Source organism: Ammodytes marinus (genome assembly GCF_949987685.1).
Source record: "Ammodytes marinus genome assembly, chromosome: 7".
Lineage (NCBI taxonomy): Eukaryota > Metazoa > Chordata > Actinopteri > Uranoscopiformes > Ammodytidae > Ammodytes > Ammodytes marinus.
Genome location: NC_137211.1, coordinates 20,490,286 through 20,516,000, shown reverse-complemented (window position 1 = coordinate 20,516,000; position 25,715 = coordinate 20,490,286). Strand labels below are relative to the sequence as shown.

At 41.1% G+C, this 25,715-nt stretch overlaps 2 protein-coding genes across 3 annotated transcripts in view; one reads left to right on the top strand and one right to left on the bottom strand.

Moving 5' to 3' along the window:
- camta1a (calmodulin binding transcription activator 1a) overlaps positions 1 to 12,719 on the bottom strand; it is a gene marked incomplete at both ends in the record, with an annotated part of 292,449 nt that extends 279,730 nt beyond the window's left edge. The window contains 3 exon segments of the mRNA XM_080030625.1: positions 8,395 to 8,496; positions 12,565 to 12,683; positions 12,685 to 12,719. Of these exon segments, the coding sequence (XP_079886751.1) occupies positions 8,395 to 8,496; positions 12,565 to 12,683; positions 12,685 to 12,719 (256 nt within the window).
- A 1,706-nt stretch (positions 12,720 to 14,425) lies between these two features.
- On the top strand, positions 14,426 to 22,960 carry dnajc11a (DnaJ (Hsp40) homolog, subfamily C, member 11a). Of its 2 annotated transcripts, none has more exons than XM_080030295.1 (16): positions 14,426 to 14,519; positions 15,769 to 15,898; positions 16,043 to 16,116; positions 17,127 to 17,228; positions 17,364 to 17,492; positions 17,636 to 17,758; positions 17,877 to 17,950; positions 18,052 to 18,241; positions 18,355 to 18,440; positions 18,656 to 18,772; positions 19,249 to 19,404; positions 19,572 to 19,641; positions 19,903 to 19,960; positions 21,335 to 21,477; positions 21,995 to 22,124; positions 22,478 to 22,960. In XM_080030295.1, the coding sequence occupies exons 1-16, from the start codon at positions 14,448 to 14,450 to the stop codon at positions 22,501 to 22,503; spliced, it is 1,680 nt and encodes a 559-aa protein (XP_079886421.1). In that variant the 5' UTR covers positions 14,426 to 14,447; the 3' UTR covers positions 22,504 to 22,960. The 2 variants fall into 2 exon arrangements, with proteins under 2 accessions (XP_079886421.1, XP_079886420.1); XM_080030294.1 differs by having other exon boundaries at positions 19,903 to 19,966.
- Positions 22,961 to 25,715: the final 2,755 nt, after the last annotated feature.

The window sequence follows — 25,715 nt, the reverse complement described above, 5'->3', positions numbered from 1 at the left end:
GTTATTCCTGTCCCCCATTTGCACAAACTCTGAGCATCTAATCCTTTGTATATATACCACACTTCTAATGCATTTGCAAACTGTAACATTGCAAATCTTGGATATAGAGTTACTTAATCCAGGCTATGTTCTAGCATATGCGAATACATCTATTATCCCCTTTTAATGTGAGGAGAGTGGAACTAAATATATTCACTAAAAGCCACGTGAAATACTGCATTTATTTGCAATGCAATTTAGAGAAAATACATAACAACAACTAGAAAACAACATTCTTTCAAGCAAAGAACGGTTGGTTAAGGACACGAGAGGGGAAGAAAGGGCAAGTAAAAGGGAGAGATGGATGAAAAAGGCCTGAATATGAGTGCTGACTATGGATCCCTGGAGAAGCTGATATCAGTGGTTGACTAGGGGGAAAATAAGTGGAGAAAAAGTCAACCAAAGCAAAATACCACTTTAAAGCCAATAAAAAAATAAGGCAGTAGTGCACTTGATTATGAGGAGAGAGCAAGAGTACTGTACATCACAGAAAGGGCCGAGTGTTTGCTGCTTAGAAACCACCGCCATATGGAAAATGCAGTGGGAAAGAACACAGTGGGTCCACAGAGATGGAGCTGGCTTGGTGCCGCTGAGTATAATGCGCAAGGTGGAACATCATCGCTCCCAAAGGAACACAGGAGGGAATCTGTGGTTTTTTGCTATTTCCATCTGTACCTATAATTTGGCCTGTAAACTCTGTTTTACATGAGCTGCACAGGTATCTACAATCATATTTGCATCGCCCAATTAAGAATCACATACAGCATCTGCTCCTAGGTGCCGTCACTGCGGTTTCACTGTCAGAACTATAGAAAAAAAAGCAGCAGCGCAGTGATCAGAGAGCTAGTAACACAGAAAAAAATGTGTTTTATGTGCAGACATATAATTATAACACGGCATCAACTTAAATCAGAAAAAAAGCTGTCTAGCTCGAATGTGGTGCCACATATTTGTTGTCTGTCACTAAAAAAGTAACAGGAAGAGCAAGGGGCCTTCAATATTGAAGCCCACTCACATATAGAAATCTCACACTGCCTCCACTACACACTCAAATACAGAATGGGTCAGTTTAAAGTCTTGGCCATCTCCCATCCCACAAAATCATGTGATCTGAAGATTTGCTTTTCGCAACCGACAGGCAGCAGAAGCTGCAGACACATATGTCTGTCTCTGCACGGATTATTCAGGATTCAATGCTGCCCTCTGGCACACTTTCCTATGACACAATTGAGACAGAGCTGAATTGGAATATGTCTCAAGTATGTTGAGGATTTTCTCACAGACTGTCGAGATACATCCATCTCTCTGCTCAATCGTCCAGCAGAGTACTTGGGATGAGAAGACACAACATAGAAGATCTTGACAGATATAGCTATAAAATATCTCATTATATTTGAATGATTTCACAACTTTATAAGAACAGCGATCATTGCTCAACATGTTTTTGTGCAAAGTACTGTTGGACCCCTTAACTATGCACAACACATCTCAGTTCAGTACACTGTGCACATGAAAAGGAGACACAACTGAAATTTTGAAATGCCAGTCTTGTATTTGTCAGCTAACAACAACCCCCGAAGCCACAGAGTGAGGTGTGTAAACCCTGCAGGACTAACAAGGTGTTAACTGGGTTTCTCCTAATCCCCTAACCTTACATGGACACTTTGAAATCAGGTTACTGCTGAGACTGGCCACTGATCAGATTACTAATGTGCATGTAAACACACTGAATGTTAAAACTACGTGCTAAAAGTGCTGAATTTCAGAATGCGATTGTGTTCCCAATATTACATGGTGAACCGTTTAGTATGCATTGCCTCTTGTTTCTATTATCTCCCGTGTATAGTCAATGCTGAAGAAGTCAGTCAAGCCAAGTCAGTCACCTGACCTCAGTCCAACCGAGCATGTGTTCCACTTGCCTGAGACCAGACTGAAGGCAAAAAGGCTCCAAAACAAGCAAGAAATGAATATGGCTGCAGCACAGGCCTGGCAGAGCACCACCAGGGAGGAGGCCAAGTGTGTGTTGATGTCTATGGATCATGGATTTCAGATAGTCACTGAGTTCAAAAGATTTCTAACCAAATATTGAATTGAATTCCATGTATCTACTTGTCTACATTAGAAAAGTATTTATTAAGATATCTGTATAATAAATTAAGAAATTATGCCATGACATTTTTACCATTTGGCTATTCTGAAACACTGTACTGGCGTGGCAGCATAACCGATGAAATGACAAAGCAGCAGTTTTTTTTTTTTAAATCAGTCGATATATATGTCCTCACGATCAGCTACCTGTGAGTGGTGTCAAATCTAGGGTTTGTTTGCCAGCCTCGGGTAAACTGGTAAACAAAGCGGGCCCACCATAGGTAGCAACATGCCATTTCACAGAGCCTAGGCTGTGTATCAACACCGGATTTTTTTTTCAGCATACACACATTTGTGGACAGGTAGCAGATTGTGAGGATAGTACTGCTAACTAGACTTAAGTATATAGAGGAAGCAAATCCGGAAGCTGTCCAGCCTGTCGACCTGACACATGGTCCATTAACAGTAGAGGCCTTCTAACAGCCTATAGTGCATTAACATCAGATTATGCAGAGTTCCACTGTATTCAAGGTTTTATCTTTTCTCAAGAAGATATAGATGACTATGTCTTTGAAGAACCGGCTAACTGCTGTTTCAAACAGTCCACTGTGCTTTGTGCCGTCAAATAAGCCATGTGTTTTAAATGTGGCACTTATTTGGTATTTGTGCAGTGTTGGCCCTTCCCTAATCGGAGAGTCCTTGTCTAACCGGAGACAGGCTTTGCTTTTTACATAAGAACCTTACTTACGAGGCTCTCAGAGCACACAAAGGAGAACGCGCTGTAACTGTTGTTGAGTGCTGAGGTTTCTCTTCTACAGCACTAAACGTTTTTGTTCTTTCCGACGCTATTTATCTACTCTCGTAATATTTCAGCCGCTGAGTGTCTACTGTTCCTTCCACCGGGCATTTTCCCACAGATGTGAAGGAGGGAACTGAGTGTTCCAACAAAGCATCTTTTTGACTAATTAAAGATCTGTCCACTGTGGCATGGAAATCCACAAATATACTGAAGTTTGCACATCAGTTGAAAACAACAGAAAGGATTTAGATATATCAGATTTGGAATGGGTTTACAGAATATAGACAAGCTTGACTAATCAAATTGTCTCATTTGATTAGTGAATAAACAAATTAGCCACAGAAAAGTATTTTATTGCCTTATTCCGTGGACTCCCCCTGAAAGGTTTAATATTTATTTTGGAGTCCAAACAGCAGGCTTTAATGACCACTTGAACATTAGCCAAGAAAGGGATACACAGAAAACTACTATTTGGTTGTAAAACACTAAAGTGCAAGACAGGCTGATACTGGAGCTTGTTACATGAGAGGATGTGCTGAGCTGAGCTGGCACGCTGGAGAGCCAATTACATTCTAGGTCTTGATGAGCGAGCTCACATGCAAAAGGCTAAACGGGGAGACGGGCTCTGTTCATAACAAGAGGCCACAGGTCTACAGAATGCATGTTGCAACAGAGGCAGCCTGGTGCACGCCACTTCATAGTTCACATCACCGTCTGTCCAACGCGGATAAAGATATATATTTCAGTGTGCTGATGTTTGGATTATCACTGATCCTGGCTGCTAAGCAAACACTTGGGCCGAATTTAAGGGTATCTGTCATGCTAGCTTGCTCCAGCCCCACCCTAGAGACGAGAGCGAGGGTCATGAGACTGGAAAGGCTGACAAAAACAAATCTTTAATCAATATCCGAGCCCTGAACGCAAAACCCTCTCTCTTCCGTCTCTGTCTGGGAGCGCTCTGGGAGTGACAGTTTTTCTTTTTAATCTGTGCCCACATTGTGGAGAAATTGCAAGCTAATGTTTTGGCTATAGATCATTCAACAAATCGCTGCTGGCGGTGCATATCCAAAGTAACCGTTTGAATGTGAGCATTTTCCCACACAACAGTTCGGTAGTTAATATGGCTCAGGGATATGAGGAGCAATGTAACAGAATCTGTGCGTCTGGCTCTACCTGAAACATAAGGGAGGTGAGTCATAGAGGGACAAATCGTCGTGTGGATAAACATTTGGCTCCCAGCTCTGTCCAGTGAGAAGTGCTGTGAAACTGAATTAAGCCCAGGGCAATGTCTTTTATCATTAGGTCGTATGACAACCATCCACTTGGATGGAGCGAAAAGGGTTTTAGCTCCAAATTTAGCCCCACTATCCAAATGAGCTGAGCTAAGACATATTTCATCAAATAGGGTGAAACGTTTCAAGCTACCTAAAACAAAAACCTAATCCTTCATCTGCTGCATAAACTGTATATCCAAGCACCAAGGCATCCATGATGACAGTGAATCATTTTATATATGTAGAAAACAAAAATGATTATACAATTGTAATTGCAAATATTTTCAACATATGCAAAGGAGGGCTCGCTGTGATGCAAAGTTTTGCATCCAAATTCCACCCTAAAGATGGTCACACATTCATCATCACTTTAACATCATGAAGGAATTGCCGTTAAGAAATATTTCCCATTATGGAGTCAAGGGCTTTAAAGCTGTTGCCAACTATATTTTCACTGAAGGGAACTCATCAGTTATACCCCCTGCAACTAACAATGTTTGTTCCTTAAGCTTACTTTTGTAGAAGCAACAGATATTTTGATCACTAAATCCCTGCATTGTATGGACAGAATAACACTCATACACTTATGCAGTCACAGTGAGGGAGGGGGTGGGGGGCAGACACAGTATAACATCACTTAATATTCACATCATTTTACTTTGGGATTTGAAAGAAAGACTTTCATGCTGTTTGAGTGAAATGCATGGACATGACCAGAAATGTAACAACTATTCTAAATCATAAAATTATCCACAATTTGAGTGTGTTGAATATTGACAAGCACTTAAGTATATGACCAGTTCTACAGTATAGGAGGCAACAGGTGCAGCGATGGATAAACATGATGAAAGCAGTTACAAGAGGTTAGCAGATGAAAAAAATAATAATAATTTGAACTCAGACAGCCACGGTGCAGTGGTCAACTGATGACATGCTGTCAATTAAAAGTGATCAATGCGGTTGTGTGGCGTGAAAGATGAATCAGTGAAAAGGTGAGGGGGGGTTCAACCAGCAGGAGGCTATTCCAATGATATTTACAGTAATGGGATATTTCCCCTGTAGCCTTCAGACTATAGGACACTTTCCTGTGATTCAGCTGAACCCCCAAATTCTTGCTAACATCATTTATCAATTGAGGCCAAATGTAGTCGTGACTTTGGCGTTCATTTAACATTTTAAGATTTAAAAGGCGGAGTCAGCAATTCTGGAGAATGCCTGTTGTCAAAATGTCTCCTCACGATCATTACCTGTACAGTGCACTGAGAAAAGTCTGGTGTTAACTCACAACCTAGGCTCTGTGTACAGGTATGTAAACAATGGTTATGTATGTATACATTTTAAAAGGGGGGACCACAGTAGCTAGCAACATGCTAATTTACAGAGCCTAGGCTGTGTATTAACACTTGATTTTTTGTTTCAGCGCACACACAGTACAGACATGTAGCAGATCGTCTGGAGATGTAATCACAGATTTTGACAAAAAAGGGATGTTGCCAACAAGCATTCTCCAGAATCACTGACTCCACCTTTAATTGTTCAAACAAATGTATTAACCTTGACTATGTAATTAACTTAACATAGTTTCAAATACATGAAAGATTATTCTCAGTGAAGATATTAGCCTACATTTCGCCTTCATTCTCAATTACATGATAGTCCAAAATCACTAAATTCAAGATGCTTGAAACATCACAAAACTTTGCAAAATACTATTTCATTTGCACAGGCCTTGAGTATCTGTATCATTCATTTTATATTGAGTCTAAGAGGAAGATTTGGTGTTACTCGCCCACTGAGCTGAATGTAACTACAACACGGTAGAATATAAGCAGTGTCAAATTTCCCTGGCAGTAATAACAATGATAGGCCCATAGTCCAGAGGGGCCGGTATCCCCACAGCCCCGATGGCTCTTGATGTGGACATGGAGAGGAGAATGTAGCCTTTAAATAGCCACGTGGTTGGTGTAGGACTGAGAAACCAATTATCTTTATCATTTGGCCTATAGCCTGTTCGATAACACTCCTACGTACAGTGAAATTACTAACCACCCACAAGCAACACACTAAAAAAAAGGCTTAGTGAACTTTACTATGGCGCTGCTAAAACTTTCACAAAGAGAACATTCCTTTGTTTGTAGCAATTGCGTCAAGGATGAGTGTTTAACCTGTAACACACACACCAGCTGTTGTACATGCAAAGAGTGTTTAAGTTGGCCTCCAGTGGGAAAGATTAGAAAACGATTCTGAATGCCAGTAGGAGATACAAATGACACTAAATCTGGCTGGACATCATTTCCTATTGCAGCTGTGGTACACCACACAATGTGCAACATGTGCAAGGTGGCGGAATTCATTGTTTACAGCTCAATGGCTCTAGCCTGGATGCATTATGGCTCCATGTGTTTATATTATTATAGTGCAATATAGCACAATAAGGGAAGACTGTCAAAAAGTGTCAAAACAGCTGAAGAAAAAAGAAAAAGAAAAAAAACTAGGCCTATTACTGGAAGTTCAACAAACATGCACGCACGGTTAACTGCCTGCAACAAACTGAAAATGACTCTTTATGTGTTCTCAGCCCTCACCAAGCTCACCCATCCATAAAAATCCCATCTCAAGGAGAGCAGAGGTGAGGTCTCTCTCTCTCTCTCTCTCTCTCGTTCCCCTTCATTCTCTCTCTCCCCCTTTTTGCTGGCACGTGCGGACAAACAAAGCCCTTCTTTCTTGTGTCATAACAACTCCCACAATTACTCAAACGATTACTCAGATCAATGGTTTACCGGCATGTTGTGGAGCCGCTGTATTCTGCTACAGACTGAGTGTTTTGGCGAGGCGAGAGAAAAGCTCCAGGGCTGAACGCATTTTAAAAACAGCGGTGTGTCTGACATGGGAACAGGATTCTGTAATACCATGCAATAACATGAGGGGAAATAGCAACGACTGGCAAAACGTATTGTCAGTCACGGGCTGTCACACATGACAGGAGTAACACAAAAGTCTATCAACAATGTCCCCGTTACGGTCCCCGTCCCCTGTTTCAAAGATATGTACAAAGCAGTCCTCCTTCCGCCCAATAAACCTCTCAAAACAGTGTCTCTCTTCTCTCTTTCTTTTAAATACCCCCAAACCCATTTGGTGCAGCAGAGCTCTTCTTGTGGCAGAAATTGAATGAGTAGTCTAAGAAGGAGTTGTGTGGTGGGGTGGGGGGGGGGAATTCAGACTCAATTTAAAATGACAATACATGAGCACACTTAATTACCCAGTCTCTCTAGTCTATATCAACACACTGTCTTCCAGCAGTGTGAGGAGACTGCTGTATTTATTAACAATGAAGGGGCTCCTTTCTGCTAGGAAACAATCTATTTCACAAGGGGAGACTTTTTTTTCTTCTATTGGGTAAAGTCAGACGCTGAAATGCAGACACATTTTCTAAAAGCGGAATGAAAGGGGGGAAATCACCCACAAATAAAATCAAGGCTTTGGCCTATATTTCTGGCTGCTTTTTTTTTTTGTTGGTGACAGAAAATAGCACTTGTTCGCAGACTTGTAAGTGCACTGAAGCAATTCCCACAAAAGCAGTTTTTTTTTACAAGTCATAAAAACCTCAGCTATGATGTTGCGTTTGTCTTTGTTCTTTGCCCCCCGTCTACAGTTCTACACAGGGAGGCAAAGGCAAAGACGAATTCCATTTGATTTAAAGGAAAGAAATATCACAGGATTACCATTTTTTTCCAGCAATGCATAAATATTTCTTTGATATGCAATTTCATTTGGTGAGATTCTACAGTCATACTGTTAATTTAGATTTAGTCCAAATCAAATGCAGATTCAAGAAAAAGACAGATAACAAGCAAGTACAAGGCCATAATTGATGGCTCAAAATGTAAGCCTTCTCTCCGAGGGTCTGCTCAGGTCCTGATCCCCTGGCCTCAACCTGAAACAATCACTCTTAGTTAACGACAACACTTCAGCTATTGACAGCGTGATCCAGTAAAGCAGACACTTCAATCAACAGAGCAGCCCCGAGGTGGTGTTGTTGTTGGAGAAGAAAAAATAAAAAATGGAAGGGGGGGGGGGGCATGTGGGACGGATGAAATCAAGAAGTAAATAAATGAATCAATGAATGAATAATGGATTGGGCCAGCGAGTGGCCTCTTGGAGAGCAGCGATGCAGTATTAATAACTGACTCTTACTGTTCGTCTCTGTGTCATCACTGATACTCTTAGGTGGACCGTGGCCAGCATAACACACTGCTGATCTGTACATTCGATCCGGATTACGAACTTTCTTCAGTCCTTCAGGAGGCAAGAGAGAAAAGTAGAGAAAAGTCGAGGAAAAGGAGAAGCATTCTTCCAGCTATAGTGCTGAGCAGACTAAGCAAAAACTCCCACATGCAAGCAATATCAACAGAAGCCACACAGTATAGAAATACATTTGGAATATACAAGAGCTGTTGGGAAAAAGTTAGGCTACTAATAATAATAATAATAATAATAATAATAATAATAATAATAATAATAATAATAATAATAATAATAATAATAATAATAATAATAATAATAATAATAATAATAATAATAGAAAACCATGAATATGTTTATAGTCATTTAAAACAGTGACGTACTCCATTGATTGTATGTAATGGTACCTACAAGTAAAACAGACAGAAATAAGGGTCTTTGTAGCTCTGGCCTGCTTTGATACGGGTCAATAACGCTCCCTATTGTAACCGTGGTAAACTGGATGAATCGATACAATCAATCAGTGGAAGTCGTGCAAAGCAGTCAGCATAGGGGTCCGTTACAGGCAGGCATTAGGAACGATACGTCCCAGTAACCACAGACCGGATCTGGGTCCTATCCATCCACACCTCACTGATTCAATTAAAAAGGCTGTGGTGGTGGGAAGGAGCAAATAAATAAATAAATGGTAGCGCCTGATTCGACACAAAACGTGGGGAGAGCGAGTCGTCCGACAACACGAGGAGGTTAAATTCATCCTTCTTTACAAATACAGGGCGGGGGAAATATTTACACCATTGCTGCTGCACAAGCACTTTTTGTAAGTTAATGGCTGACTGTGTTGCTTGCTTGATGTTTTGCTGCTGCCGCTTCACCCTGAACATTGAGTGAAATGATAACATCATGAAACTTTTTTTTGAAATTGCACCCCCGCTTGAAAAATAAAAGAGAAATATGTCTTCCAGCACAGTTTCGGGGCAACAGGCCTAATTCACAATATCGCAGAAAGCAATCGTCGTTGATTGTTTCTGTTGTCGCCAAAAGTTCAAACTGCACTACGGTTTTGATTTGTGAAGTTTATTTTACAAACCTGTGTGAGTTTTATTTGTCGGTAAACTGCCCTGGTAATCACCGGCCTCACATTTAACTCATTTTAAATCTAAGTAAATATGCTAAACTGCTGTGCCAGCTCTGCAACCAAAAAACAGACAGTATCAAGATGAAACTCTAGAGGTACTTAAACACAGCATTTCTTGTTCAGGTGCATTGCAACATCAAAAAAGTGATAGTAGCTTGTGTTTACAAAAGTGATTATTTCATGTCACACACATTTGGCTCTAGCAATATTTGTACGACTAAATGCTCTGGTAGACACATACGACCACTGGCTGCAGTTGTATCCAAAGCAGTCTCAGTGTAACACCTATCAAGCCTGTCTTTCCAGGGCCCTCCAGGCCTTGTACTTTAAGTATAAGGGACCCACAGTGTTTTTTATAAGTGTGAAGGAGGGGGAAAAAATACCCCCAAGGGCCCTGACAATCAGTTAGGCTGGATAGAAATACCCCGGGATGTAAACATTACACCACTGAGTGAGACTGGGTCACGGCCCCTGGGTTTAACACAAGACGTAACCCTCAGTTGTTGTGGGCCATCATAAGACCTGCCAAACAACTAAGAGAGCCCAGCACTGCCCGCATGTACCACAAGGACAAAAGGTTAAAGAAACACCGTTTAACTCTCTCTCTCTCTCTCTCTCTCTTTCTTTTTCTCTCTCTCTCTTTTCTCTCTCTCTCTCTCTCTCTCTCTCTCTCTACCCGACATCCAGGGAAAATGTCACGTATAAAAACTGTAAAAGTGTCGTACACTGATGAAGCATGTTCTGCTTTAACGAACAGTCAAAACTAGAAAGAAAAACTGGACGCAGGAGTAAAGATTAAGCATGACAGCTCTGTGTAAAAGTAAAAGCTCCAAGGGCCAGGTTTGCATGAGACGAAAACGCATTTATATGAAGGTAAGAAGCACTCTCTCTCTCTCTCTCTTTCTCTCCCTCTCTCTATGCTCCCCTTGCTCCTCCTCCTCCTTTTTCCACTGACCGGCCTCACAGGAACACTGAAAATAACTTAACCTGCTCAGCACTGGGACTTTCAAGCAAGGGTTTTCAATGAGCGTTGGGTGTGTTGGAGAGAGGCATCCACATATGAACAACCGGAGCCTATTTGTTAAGTTCAGGCAATGTAGATGAATACATTACGGCTATACGCCACAGTGAAGTCATTACTATCATAAAACCCAGATGTCTTCATTTTTTGTCACAGCCACAGACAGATCCCTCCTATGGTAATTGTCCTCCTGAAGCTCAATAGCACCCCCTGGTGGCGCTCTGCTTAGTGGATGGCACACTGACATCCAAACAACTGAATTCCTCCCAGTCTTTTATCATCTCCCCTCACATGGACAGAGCAGAGGCAATTTGTTTACACTCATTTGAGACATTAAAGGGAGTCCGCAGCCAAAGGGATTGGTGTTTGAGGTTACTGACACCAAACTATGACAGAGGTCCATTCAATTTGGAAGCCTGCAAACGAAAATGAGCGGCTCAGAAACGGTTGAACCTAACAATTTATGTTCTGTTTGTTTTTTATTCTCTCTCCCTCTCTCAAATTATGCAGCCAATTATAAAGTCTATGACAAGTCTTTTGCTCCACCCCAAGGGTCGATATATATAATAATCAATACATGTATTCAAAATATCATAAGTTTGAGGGAGAAATAAGCAAGAAAATACTGTACTAATGAGTGAACATTCTACTCAATTCAACTCATCAAAAAACTGACGTTAAAGAGAAATATTTGACGTAACTGAGACCAGCTATAGCAGAAAAGGTGACGTAAGCATATTGAGTATATTCCATGACATTCTATGACATTTTTGAGTAGCTTTTTTGTTTTTTTATGATCCGACAATGTGAAACAGAAATTGAAAACACTCATTGGAGTCTGGAAAAGCTGCCACCTGGCTTTAAAAGCTATAGCCCTCTTACATTTTATGTCTTATCCCTGTTCTCATATGCTTCTTTGAATTACTCACCCAAAAAATCCATTGTCTTGGCTGAACGAGAGCAGATCTCAGTCTCATGCATATGTTTTGCAGTAAAATAGCCCACTAAACAGGGAATAAGGAAGTCTAGTGCATTTCATTTTAAGTTAGTGAGCCGTATGGAATAAGCGTAGGGGTTGAAAGTAATCATTTTGTCCTATGTGTTAAGTAGTGGAATGGGCAGACTGCTGGAAATCCTACTCTCTCCATCCTCCCTGCCTCCTCCAGTGTGATGGCATTTCATTGCAAGTGCGATAGGGCATTGCAAGCGGAGCGGACATCGCTACCTTTTGATGCTTATGTCTCCAACCAAATACAATGGTACTGTACATTTGGCATTAGAAGAACATAATAGTCGCTCATTAGAAGATAAAAAATTTAAAAACATATCACTTCTGACACGTTAAGCACTATTCGCTGAAACCCTCGCGCTTCAACGGGGAAGTACACGACCCCTCTCCCAAGGCGGAGAAAAAGCAAAATAAAAAACTAAGACGGCTATCGTTAAAAACATGAAAATTATTATTACACCGCGTTCAAAACAAGCGTCGATAAGCGGTTGTGGAAGAGAGCCGTGTTCGCAGATACACTGAACACAACCACGGCGCTTTTTAAAGCTGGGTAATAAGGGAAGAAGTTAGTCGATGCCAATGACATGTTGTCATTAACTTAGCCTTGTTGTTAACAACTTGAATTGCTCGCCATTTGACAAGAATCGCGGGCGAAGTCAACGGTAAACGCTGCTACTTTAAGCACGCGGGCTGTTTGTCCCCGTGGCGTGCTTTAAATGTGGGCTACGATGGGAATAGTAGCTGGCTAGAAATGCAAGCTAATATTAGCTGGCTAGGTGATGTCTCTCCACGTTTTGAGCTGCCTAGTCGGAGGAAAACAGCGGAGCCCGTATTTCCAACGGAAATTTCTCCACTTGCCCTCGCGCGTCTGTCATCTCCGCTCGGAGTTGCGGCTGTTCTAAAAAATCACAGAGCAGTCATACTAGTAAATTAATCCCATTATATTTCTCTTACCTTCCGGCTTGTTTTCGGCAGCCATTTCCCCTTCACGCGCAACATCCTCCTCCTCCTCACGACCGTGGGTACCACGCGCGTGCACGGCGAGGACAGCACGAGGAGGGACTGGAGGAGCAGGCGGCGAGTCGGTCCGGCCGAGGAGAACTTACCATTGGCTGTGAGGCGGTGACTGACAAGAGAGGCTCCGGGATGAAAAACACATCTCCCCCTCACCTTGACAAGACCAGCCGGGGTTTTTTTTTAGTTTTTTTTTTTTTTTTAGTTTTTTTGGTTGTTGTTTTTTTACTGTCAATTTAAAAAAGCTGAGAGACGCTACAGCTTTGACATGACTATTAACCTATTATGTTAAAATAGGGTGTTGTGTTTTGAAATATGTAAAACAATAAACTTAATGCTCAGTAAGTGAGGTGTGTGCATTCACAAGGCTAAATTGGGATGTTTGTAAGCCTCCTTTAAGTTTTGACTTTCCAACACATCTAACATCAGTCTGCTTATCTAAACTGATAACAGGAAACCCCTCTGCAGAACAAAAGGGTCATTTTCGGATAATCATCCATAATAAATGTTCATTATTGCAAGTCTTGTTTTAGTTTAAATGTTGATTTTAGTATATTTATTATCAATCAGTATCAGTTGTTGTTCCCAGCCAGGGAGCAGTGGGCATAGGCTATAGCTTATCAAAAAACAAACAGCAAAACTTCAGGAGACACATCAACAGTCTGTACAGTGTATCAATCAAGTGTCCAGATGTCAGTTTAGACTTTAAAGCCTGTGGACTAGTTCATTCCCTTGTAAACATGTCTAACCAATTTCAGATGATGGCACCATGATACTGGAGGCGGCGGTATTTTCCAGGAGATGTCGATCCAACCTCTTATGTGACAATTTGGTGCTGGTGATGGAGTCCATCTAAAACAGTTCTGTCAGGCACTGGGGGGTCTGTCTGATGCACCGATTTGAAGGCCAATTGCCAACACAGTTGCTTTTTAATTCCATCCACAATGATGTGAAGGTTTTCAACTTCCATCATTGTGGTGCAGCAGTTACATAGTCTAGACAATGGCATGGCTTCATTAAACGACTACAGGCAATCTAATAACAGATTGTGCTTAATAGACTTTGCTTTTGGCACCCGCTTCAACTACAGCACTTAAAGACAGCCTTCAGCTCATATTAAGAGGCTGGTGGCCGGCAGTGCTGAAATGCAGAAATGCAGTGTATGGTTTGAGGTGGTGGTGCTGAAAGGACAGCTCCTCTGCTGCCTGCTGCTGCTCATACCCACTGTATAGTCTACTACGGCTTGTTGTTATTGCAAAGAAAGTAATAATGAACTAATGAAAGACCTAATGCAATGCGGTGAAGTGATTTTCTCATTCCTTGCCTTAATTATCCCTGGGTGGATAGGATGCAGACAATATCCCTTTGGAATTAGGTACAGGTACCTATCTTCAATAGTCATTTCAATGCACCAAGAAATAAACTCTAAACTCAAATTAGTGTTTTTCTTAATGCAAAATTAAGTGGCCTTGCTATGTTTGGTACTTGCAAATGTTATTATGATAATAACGAACTGACATTCAAGTGAATAAATAAGAATAAGTTAAACAAGAATTTCACATATCATTTATCATTGGCTGCTCCATAGCTTTGACACTATACTTTTTACATTGGAAACAGGTCGCATACTCTGAGCGTTATCTCCGCAACAATACTCATAATTTAGCCCAAAAACAATGAAAAACTGAACATTTTACTCCCCACTAATATGAATACAGTTGCTGTGTCGTCGTTCATCCCGCACACGAGGGGGCGACAAAGCGCCTAAAGACTCCTATGCAAGACCCAAAATCACACGAAGAAGAAGATGACCGGGTGTAAACATGGCGTCTGCCTTGGACGATGATGAGATCCTGAACGATGATTATTACTCCCTGCTAAATGTCAGACGAGAGGTACTAAACGCAGTTGTGACCTGAGTGGATGTGTGTGCTGGTGCATGCGGTAGACCCTCTGTAAGCTTTGCCCCGCCGTTATTTAACGGTTGCTCGTATAAACACATGTAACGTTAGCTAGGCGGCTAGCTTGTGACCCTCGACATTGATTTTCCTGTGCTGTGACTCTTCGGCTGAAACTTTGATAGACGCACAACAGGTTGTGGGGGTCACGAGTGTTTCCCACCATGAGTTGTCAGTCGATTAAATATGATAGAGAGTCCTTTGTTATCGTGGTAATGTGTCAGATAATGTGAAGGAACTCGAGTTATTTTCAGTTTCATTATGATTACTGAAGACTGTGGGCAGTGCTAACTAGCTAATGCTACAACTTCATGCAACACTTACAGTTGATGAGATTACACTCATGTCTAATGGGATCAGGCAGCAGCTTTCGATCTGAATCATTCAACTTGTAAATTTGAGAACAATACGCGTGATATGCAGATGACACTGACAAAAAAGACAATTTGAACTTATAATATGAACGGGGACATGCTGTTCTCAACAGCACCTAAATATTGCTCAATGTTTATGTTATTTTGAATTAGCATATTATTAAAGTGGCCGAGCATGAAAAGATAAAATATGCACAAAAAAATGCTTTCATGAAAAATTCTCATTCAAAAATATTAATCCCATGATGTCTATGTATGCTATCCACTAAAAGACAAACGAAGTCATGTTTTTATGACAGTTATTTCCAATTTGAAAACTTGTTGACATTATTAGACTAAATTGCATAGCTATTACTGAATTACAAGCTGTGAATATGTTCTCATTAACTATTATGATTAACGGGCGGTACCTTCTGCACCATAGTCTCTCTCCTAACCATCTAAATATAGTCTTGAGTTGAAGATCAGGTTTCTTAATTTACCATATGCGCAACATATAGCCTACGTGCGCAGTCGTTCTCCGTCCCCCTCCCAACAACGCAACATCCAAAAAAGAGATGAAAGGAGACAAGGGAATCTAAAGAAACAGTAGCAAGGTTCCATCCCGGGCTGTTTTGTGAACATTCATCTAAACCACTGCATGGCATTTTAGCAGGGATGAAAGACTTCATGGAGTTTGAACAGGTGTTGACTTATAAATGAAGTTTGAAGTAGGGGTGGGTTCAGAAATGGAAACATAATTCCTGGTTTTTCTACACTGTTGATGAAGTTTCCTCTGCACTCATTTTCTCCATATCAACTTTGTGTTTCAGGCGACGCAAGATGAGCTGAAGGCGGCATACAGGAGACTATGCATGCTGTATCACCCAGACAAACACCGGGACCCTGAGCTAAAGCGTCAGGCTGAGCAGCTTTTCAACCTTGTACATGAAGCTTATGAAGGTAAAGAAAAAGCTGCAATCACATCAAAGGCAACTCTAAGCTTATGTAGACTTTGAACAGGTTATGGTCAACATTGCATTATTTGGAGAAAAAAATAAACTACTCCGATGTTAATATTATTGCTGGTTATCCATGTCTTTCTAGTGCTTAAAGACCCACAGGCACGAGCTATCTACGATATATATGGCAAGCGAGGACTCGATGTTGAAGGCTGGGAGGTAAGTCCATTAGTCACTACTGTACACAATACTCTATTCACTTACCAACTGTTTTTGGTTTTCTTACCTTGGTCAGAATGGTCAGGATAGTGTGTTTTTCATGTGCGTCTATCGATGGCTGCCTTCCATTAGAACAAAGATTTAGAGAGAAAAGGATATACTTAGCATCCGTCTCTTGCATTAGAGCAAGGTATAGTTTGGAGGAGCTTTTGTTAAATTTGACTTTTACTTAAGAAATTTCAGCTTTTAGACATAGTTATACTTTGACCATATGACTTTGGACCCAGTTGATACAAATGTGTGTGCCATTGAGTCATCAAGAGAATAACATCAAAAGAAATGTTGTGCCTAAAAGTTGTTCTCAGTTTTATTCACCATTAAGATTCCTGCAGTCTAACTGTTATGCCCTAGTCTAGAGGTTCCAAGACACAACACAAAGTAGTTATTTGCCTGGGCCCAAAACCAGCAAGCAAACAGTGATGTAAGTTTGACACATTTAAGTATTTATTCAAAAAACAAGTGAGCAATATATTTACAGTGAATGAAGCTCTGTGTCAGGGTGAGGCCAACATAATAAACAAAACCAAATTGTATTGAAATCTAACTAAACCCTAAGAATTAAAGAAGAAAACAAAATACAGCTTCTAAGCCAAACTCCCTAATCTAATAATAAAGCTCACCAGGGCAGACACAATTCACAGACACGATTCAGAATATTTGCTAGCCAGGTTTGGAGGTTTGAAAAGCAAGGCGCAGAAAAAATATATTTCTGTTTTTATATGACATCGCCTCTTTAAACTTGCATGAAATAGTTCTGGTTTTGCTTTGTCCAAGGTTCCTAAACCCATCAATGGTTGACAGTATGTATGACTTAATTACTGACTTTTCACAGGAATAACATACTGGAGCCGTAAAATTCATCTGAATATATTCTACTTTAAGTTTCAATCTGCAGTGTGTGAAGCAGCCACCCTTTTCCTTTACATTCCAATGGTATCTTCTAACTCCAGGTGGTGGAAAGGAAAAGAACCCCGGCAGAGATTCGAGAAGAGTATGAGCGCCTTCAGAAAGAGCGAGAGGAGAGAAGGCTTCAGCAAAGGACCAACCCAAAGGTTCGTTCAGGGGAAGATAAACAAGGCCTCCATTGAACGGACTGTGACATAAAGATATTATTAGTAATCTTGTTTCTTTTATATTCGTCATTAATTAACACAGTATCAACTTCTGTCAATTCCTGTTATTTGCAGGGAACGATTAGTGTGGGTATTGATGCCACGGAACTCTTTGACCCCTATGATGAAGACTTTGAGGATATTTCTGCAGGGGGAGTCCCACATTTGGAAATCAACAAGATGCACATATCACAATCAATAGAGGTAATGCTGCTTCATTTTCCTCATGTATTATGTAAATATGCTTTGTATAGGAAAATAAGTAGCCACAGTTAAATCTGTGTTATGAAAGATTTTCTGAGCCAATTCTTATCAAAGGAATCGTTTTTTGCGCGTTTCCACCGCAGGCTCCTCTTACAACTAAAGACACAGCCATTTTGTCCGGCTCTTTGTCGACCCACAACGGAAATGGAGGTGGCACGGTGAACTTGGCCTTGAGGAGAGTCACCTCGACAAAGGGGTGGGGAGAGGTAAGCTGCATTCTCACTGGGGAAGCGGACACACTCATTTTGTGTTTTCTTCCCACGCCTGCGTGTGTCACAAAGCACACAAAATATTGAAAAGTGATCGGTTTCTTTGTGTGCACAGGTCGAGCTCGGTGCTGGAGACACCCATGGGCCTCTCCTTGGAATGAAGATATTCCGTAACTTGACGCCTCGATTGTATGTATTGAAATACAACAGAAAATAAATCTTAATTCCGTTTTTTTTTTTTCGGCAACATAAACCAATCCAGTAACTTTTTATTCCTTTTTTCCCCTCAGCTTTATGACTGCTCACTGCGGTCTCCAGTTTTCACACCGAGGCGTGCGCCCTGGGGTCACCACCGTGCTGGCCCGTCACTTAGACAAGAACACTATGGGCTATCTGCAGTGGCGCTGGGGGATACAGTCTTCTATGAACACCAGCATAGTCAGGGACACCAAGAGCAGCCACTTCACCTTTGCAATGCAGGTTAGCAGCCAGCAGTTATATTTACCCCTAATGCTCGCCAAGATAGCATTAAATCAACAGATGCTGGTCGGGGTGGTGCCAAAAGGATAATTTCTTTTTTTTTGTCTCTGCAGCTTGGCATTCCACACACTTTTGCGATGCTGAGCTACCAGTACAAGTTCCAGGATGAAGACCAGACGAAGATTAAAGGCTCAATAAAGTACGTAAATGTTTTTTTGGAATCGTAAATTCAAAATCAAATTATTGTAGGTCTTAATTGGATCTGTTTAGTGTCAATCTGTTTGCACAGCAACTCAAATTTCCAGCCATATAAGTTTGCGTCGTTTGCAGCTTTTTGTGCTCGAACCGACAACTCAAATTCAAGTAAACTCTGCTGGTAGAGAGTTAGTGACTGTGTGTGTGTGTGTGTTACAGATCAGGTTTCTTTGGTACTGTGATAGAGTACGGCGCCGAGAGGAAGATCAGTCGGCACAGCGTCCTGGGGGCCACTGTCAGTGTGGGCGTGCCCCAAGGTGTCTCCCTCAAGATCAAGTAAGTGTAAGCGCTCTGCTCCAGCTCCCTGGTTGGTTTACGTCTCAGAGGCCTTTTTTTTTTTTTTCTCACGGCACTGTTGCCTTGACATCCCAAAGGAATCCAGACAGGACAATATGTCAGCCACTCAAAGTCATTTTCTGCAAGTTAAGTGCGCTCGGTTCTCAGATATGAGTTTAAAAGTTTAAGCATATACACTATATTTCTTCTTTTCTGTGACACTGATGGAAAACCGTTGAACATATGGCAGAGTTCATTCTCCAACATATGAGACACATATTTAGTTTTTTACTTTGCCGTGTTCATCTTAATGCAGAAGTAGCTGAGAAACTGCTTAGAACTTTTATTTCTTTCTGAATTTGACCTTAGTTTTCTGCCATTTTCCGAAAACAACCAAAATATGACATTGACTAACCAATTGAGCAGCCAATTAGTGGCCACTCCAATCAATAATGGAACCGACTCTCTGTCTGCAGACTAAACAGGGCCAGCCAGACGTATTTCTTCCCTATCCACCTGACCGACCAGCTCCTGCCTAGCGCTGTTTTTTACGCCACAGTTGGACCACTGGTTTTCTACCTCGCCATCCAGCAGCTTGTTATCCGGCCCTACGTGCGGGCCCAGAAGGAAGAGTAAGAAAAAAACCATCACTTTTAACTTGGTTTGTTTCATGCATGCAAAGCCATTAGAAGTAGCAGCACATTTTCTTTTTGCTTTTTTTTAGATATTACAATTATTATGGACCCATTTTTTTATGAGCTAATTTTAATTTCTCCATCTTATCTTTTGAACTCAACAGAGATTTAGAGAAGCAGCAGGAGAGCTCGGCCTCCAACATCGCCCGAAAGAAGCAGGAGGCGGAGTCTGCTGTGAGTATTTGACGGGCTTCGCGTTGCCGTGGCGCCAACCCTACATTATTGTTCAAGTGTGAGATAAGAAATGCGGGCATCCTGGGTGACTGTCAAATCACTCCGCCCAGTCAGGCGAAGGGGGGTGGAGATGGGATTAGAAAAGACGCAAAGTCTTAGTGAAATTCATAAGTGTAATCCATATGATGAGATGTATCTCATTGTTTGTGTCTGTGTCCTTACATTTTTCCTCTGTGTCTATTGTTCCCCCTTCTCTTAAAGATCTTGCTCATGCAGGAATCTCTGCGCAGGATTATCGAAGCCGAGGAGTCTAGAATGGGTAAGGGTAAGATCAGTTATATACAGTATTAGGAATACGCTTATCCTGGGAATAATGTTTCAAAGCAGGTCGTGAAACTATTAGATTGTTTTACATTCTGAGCATTCAATGCAATCTAAAGTTGAAATATGTTGATGCCTAGTTAAATATTACCAACTTCAAAGTGTAATTTCTGATATACAGTGCTTGTTTTTCACTACATGAAAGACCAGTAGTGCTTTTTTTTTTTCAAGATAATTTTTTGGCATTTTCAAGTTGTATTAGATAGTACAGAGTTGAAATGGGGAGACAGAGAGAAAGGGGGGATGACCTGGGTTTTGAACCCGCGATCACTGCAACGAAGGCCGGAGCAATTATGGTATGCGCTCTATCCACTACGCCACTGGAGCGCCCACCAGTAGTGCTTTTGGCACACAACAATTTAACTGCTTTGTCTGCAGCTGTGTAACAAAAAGAGAAGTGTGCCGAGCCGCATCGAACCACTCAGTGGGAGCACGGCTTTAGTCTTCTTGGGCAGTTTGCTCAAAACAAGTCAAAAAGCCAAACCAAAGGCTAGTGTGTGGCTCTTTCCATTGTTGTATTAGGAGACTTAATGTATAGTATCCAGTGTGATTTTGCTAGGATATGGGAAGTTTTTCTTTTAACAGGGTTCAATTTGGCAGGGGGTGGGGGATTTGGGGAGTTTAGCAGATTTTTTAATGACCCTCTAGCCTCTGTTCTAGTTAGCGATGATTGGCGCTTTTTAGTTTGCTTTTGATAAGTAAACTAACAAAAGGCACCCAGCTGACAGTATAATTTTCACCTGAGGGGAGCATCGCAGGTGATAATTGGCACCTGTCATTGTCAAACGTTGCTTTGATTTTTAGTATCATCAGAGGTACCACAGACTGTGCACTGGTAACAGTTAAAAGCGGTGTGTGCGTGTTTGTTATGACAAACACACACACCGCTGCCGTATTAGATGGACTCCACTTTAGGAAAATGTCACAGCATAATGTATGCAGCTTGCAATTAAAACTAATTGCGCTGTCTTTTTGGGTGCGTGCTCGCAAAAGGATTTTAACCAACAAGTCTCAAAAAATATGATGTTTCTGTTATAAAATATGGGGCTAAAAACTGCCGACACGCAAGATTCAAATGATTCTATTGAGAGACTGGGGATTTCTGTTGGACTTTTAATATTCATTCATTCATTGATCCCAAAATCCCTGTCTGTAATGTCTGTCATCCTTGGAATACTCAACTGCCATCTTAAATCAAACTAAGTTTTTGGTGGCTAACGTGTATTTTCAAACACATTAAAAAAACAACACATGAATACATTAAAACTTCCAATTAAATGGCACTATCCCTGCTGCTGCTTCTTTTAACCAGGTCTCATCATCCTCAACGCCTGGTACGGCAAGTTTGTGACGGACAACAGCAGAAAACACGAGAGGGCAAAGGTCATCGATGTGACGGTGCCACTGCAGTGTCTGGTAAAAGACTCCAAACTCATCCTCACTGAGGCCACAAAGGTAAAAACTACTGAGCTCCAGAATTAAAGGTGGAGTCAGTGATGCTGGAGAATGTGTGTTGTCAATATCAGTGAATATCTCCTCACGATCCGCTACCTGTGTTATTACACAGCCTTGGCTCTGTTAACTGGTATGTAAAGTTTAAGTGTATGTAAACAAAGGGGGCCCACCATAAATAGCAACACGCCCGTTTACAAAGCCTAGGCTGTACACTTAACCCTGGATTTTTTATTTACACACAGTATGGACAGGTAGCAGATTGTTAAGAGATATTCACTGAGTATGACAAAGTCATTTTGGAAAACAAGCATTCTCCAGAATCGCTGAATCTGGAATCAATCCAAGACGTATACTATGAGGTCAATTCTTAAGCTCCAATGTTATTGTTCATTGATACAGTAAAGCGTTTTTTTCTGGTGTGTAAAACCAGTTATAACTTATGTTATCTCAACTTGCTGTATGATGATTCTGTGTGCTACTGCTGGTGTGCGACCTTACTGTTATGTCGTCTTTCCAGTCGGGACTCCCTGGCTTCTACGACCCCTGTGTTGGGGAGGACAAGAGCCTGAAGGTGCTGTATCAGTTCCGCGGAGTCATGCATCAAGTCCTGTCAGGAGACAAAGAAGCACTCAGGATACCAAAGCAATGTAAGTCCCTCGTAGTAGCATGGCGTGTCACAGTCACACTGTTGCCCCCTATTACCATAGCAATTAGGTTCTGTACTTCAGTGCAGGTGTAATGATTCGGTAGCTCTCTTGAACATGTATACTTCAGTCAAGGTTTAATTTGGTAGCTCTCTTGAACATGCCCCAGTTTTAGATGTAGCTGGTAGCGGGGGGGGGGGGGGGCTTCTTCAACCCTTTTTATAGATGTTTGATGCAATGTATCTTTGACTATTTCATCTCCACTCAGAGAATGACTCCTTAAAATCAACTGAGCTATATAACCTGCCACCTTCGCGTATTTCTGACTTTCTTTGTTCTCCTTTGCACCGTTCCAGCTCACCGGATTGATGCAGACACATAGGAGCTCCTCCGCCGACCAAAAAGAAGAGAAAAAAAAAGACTCATCTCTCAGCTGTTCGACAGATGACGGATAAAAGCTGTTTTAGATACGGCATGGACTTGGAAGTCCTTGTTACTCAGAAATCGTGCATTTCCTTTTTTTTTGTCTTTCTATTCATAGAAATATGCAGAGCGGAGTTAAATGCATCTCAAGACTGGATTGATCATAATTCAGCATCCATGGACAGGGTTGTGGTGACCTGCTCGGAAAAAAATATAATGTGACACCAAAACGCAGTGGCTATCATCTTATTTCCCAGGTCCCTGGTATCCATTTATATTTTGGTATGGCTTGTATTATAAGATCGAGTTCTATGTACTCTACTGTATTGTACACAAACTGCAGTGCCTGTGTGATTGAAGAAAATAAATGCACCTCTGTTTATTTGCCATATTATTAATAAAATCAGTCTCTCTCATGTTGTTTAACCATTTCGGTACTTTCTGTACCATTTCGGTAACTTCAGTTGATGACTTGTCCACTTTACAAACTTGAGTTCAGTCTGTTACACTCTAGTTTTTTCTCCTTCAGATCCTTTTATATGATCTTAGTGAGGTGATGCTCATGAGACCTCCTACCCTTCACTGGTTTGCCAGTTCTCGAGTCATAAATAGAATAGAGTGGATCAACTAAAGCACTGCAAGGCCAAAGCTTGTTTCACTCTTTGTGAAAAAATAAAAAAATGCAACCCGGCCTTTTTAAGAATTATAACGAGCTGATGATTTTAAGTATGAATCGGTCAACTCAACTATTTGAGTTATTCCCACTATATTTAAAGACTATTCAAGATTATCAAGGTGGCAACTTGTTTTTTCAGTTGAAAAATTTGTACAGTAATTACTCTATTTTCTATTTCAATTTTCAATAGTTTTGAAGTTAAACTGTACCTTTATATTAAAATCGCATCATCATGATTATTTGAACCCATGCCTATCAAACCATAACCTTTGTGAAACTCCTTGCATGTAGATAAAGTAGATCTTTAGGTGTGTGAATCTTGGACAGAGAAACATTTATTTAAATTACAGGTCAATCAATGTCAACCTTTGTCAGATTATTCATGCAGTGTTTGAAGTCAAAAAACTTGATTGGATAGGCCTACTATATTGATTGAAGGCTGGAAACACTTATAGTTAAGTCACTCAAAGCTACAAGTCGTGATATGGTCCTTTTAAGATAGTGTCAATGAACAAATTACATCGAACAAATTTGTTGAGTTGTCCGTCCGCCAGTCCGCCTACTCTTCTTGCTTCCAGTCTGCGCGCCAGGGGGGAACGGGGAGTGCATCATTGGTGAACTGGCAGGAGGAAGAACGTATGTGACCAATAGCAAAAGCAACATGCTATTTATCCAAATCAATGGACCCAGAGAGGAGGAGAAGACGTCCTATCTGTTAAACTTCGACTGAGATGCGACGTGTTTCGGTCACTCTCACGTATTTTGTTGTATTATCTGTTCATTTATTCTCTATTTCAAGCACAGACAGACAAAAAAAAATGCATGCTTAAAAGCTTTTTTTGAATGTACAACTAAATGTGTTTTACACTGCTTGAAAATGTTTGTATTTTCTTTTCTTTTAATAGCCCAGTATCACAAATGGTAGTTTGTCTCAGGGGGCTTTACAATCTTTTACAGCATACGTCAGAGAGATAAACATAGCCTAAATAATGAGGTTGTCGGGGATGTTAAAATAACTCGATCCTGATGCTGCCTGAACCACAACTTCCCCTGCACTGTGAGGCCCTTTTGAGAGGAAAGACCAGACAACCACACAATTAACACTACATTTTCCAACTGATTCGCACCTTCCATGAACCTTCCCAAACAGGCCAATGTCCTTTTTGCCAACAACTCGTTTGGAAGGTTTGACAGACATTAGAAGGGCAAAAGGTCAAGGTGTTCCTTAAATAAATTAACTGAAACGATGCAGAATTTGAAATGAAATCTGTAGTGTTTTATTTAAAGAACAGCAACATCCCCACTCTTTAAATCCATGTTAAATCCACAAGTTCCACCCATGAGTCCCATATGAGCAGGGCTGTACGCTTATTTTTTAAAGTGGTAGCACTGGTGCTAGCAAGCAAAAAAAATCAGTAGCACAAAAATAAATTTGGTAGCACACAAAGTATGATCGAAAACTTGCATAACCTTAACCCTTGCATTTCGCTCTAATTACCTTTGAGCATGTCATCTTGGTCTCATTTGAGATTCTCAATTAATATTATTTCCTAGTGTGTGCAGTAATAATTGTAGAAAAATTAATAGGGGTGCACTGATTGCAATTTAGACAAAATAATCTAACCTGCCAATTGCAATTTGGCAGGCTGTCGCACTAGTTAGGGTTGCCACCTTGGATTTAGGAAAAAAAGGGACACTTGAATGTTTGGGGCGGAGGGCTCGGCCATTATTAGGCTACCAGTTCAGACTGACCAGTGTAATGACCTATAATAACCATACACACCTACAGTGCTTTTTACAGTATAGGCTAAATAGGGAGACTGAGGTGGGTGGGGACCCTGGACCTTGTAGGGGGGCCCCGGAAGAAAAAAATGCAACCTTTTAAAGTAAAATTCATCAATCTGGTGCACTTTGAGAATAATATTGCATGCAACCATGCCCAGGGGCCCAAGGGCTCGGGGGGGGGGGGGGGGGGCCTAAGCCAGAAATACTGATAGTAACTTTAAATGTTGCATTGTCAAAGAGCTCAGTCACTCATGTCAATAACAGGGTCCAACAAGGAATAGCCTAAATATAAGGAAATAAATCATCATGGCCCCAACTAGGTGACAAATAGAAAAGCAAGTGCAAAACAAAAGCATTATTAGCTCTGTCTAAGGGGCTTCATGAGGGACAGCTAAGCCCCCCACACACAAACAGGAATAAGCTTGCTATGTGTAAATTCTATACTGTTCATGAAAAGTAGCTTTCCACCCTGTATATGTTGCAATGGGCCCCTCCATCATATAACATGAGTCTGCAGACCAATCTACTGTACTGTTTTCACAGTTGCAGAGTAAAGAGTGCCTGTTTAAGAAAAATAATGTTCCTTCTGCAGCTCAAGATTTGATTAAAATGTTCCTCTGCTCTGATGCATTTAACTTTAAAACGGTACAAAGAGTCTGGGCCCATTATCTCATAATCCGTCTATGAACCAACTGGTTTCCACAATCTTT

Coding starts and splice junctions, on each gene's coding strand:
- dnajc11a (XM_080030294.1), top strand. CDS start 14,448: ATGGCGTCTGCCTTGGACGATGATGAGATCCTGAACGATGATTATTAC. Junction 16,117..17,126: donor TCGATGTTGAAGGCTGGGAG/GTAAGTCCATTA, acceptor TTCTAACTCCAG/GTGGTGGAAAGGAAAAGAAC. Junction 19,642..19,902: donor AGCAGGAGGCGGAGTCTGCT/GTGAGTATTTGA, acceptor CTTCTCTTAAAG/ATCTTGCTCATGCAGGAATC.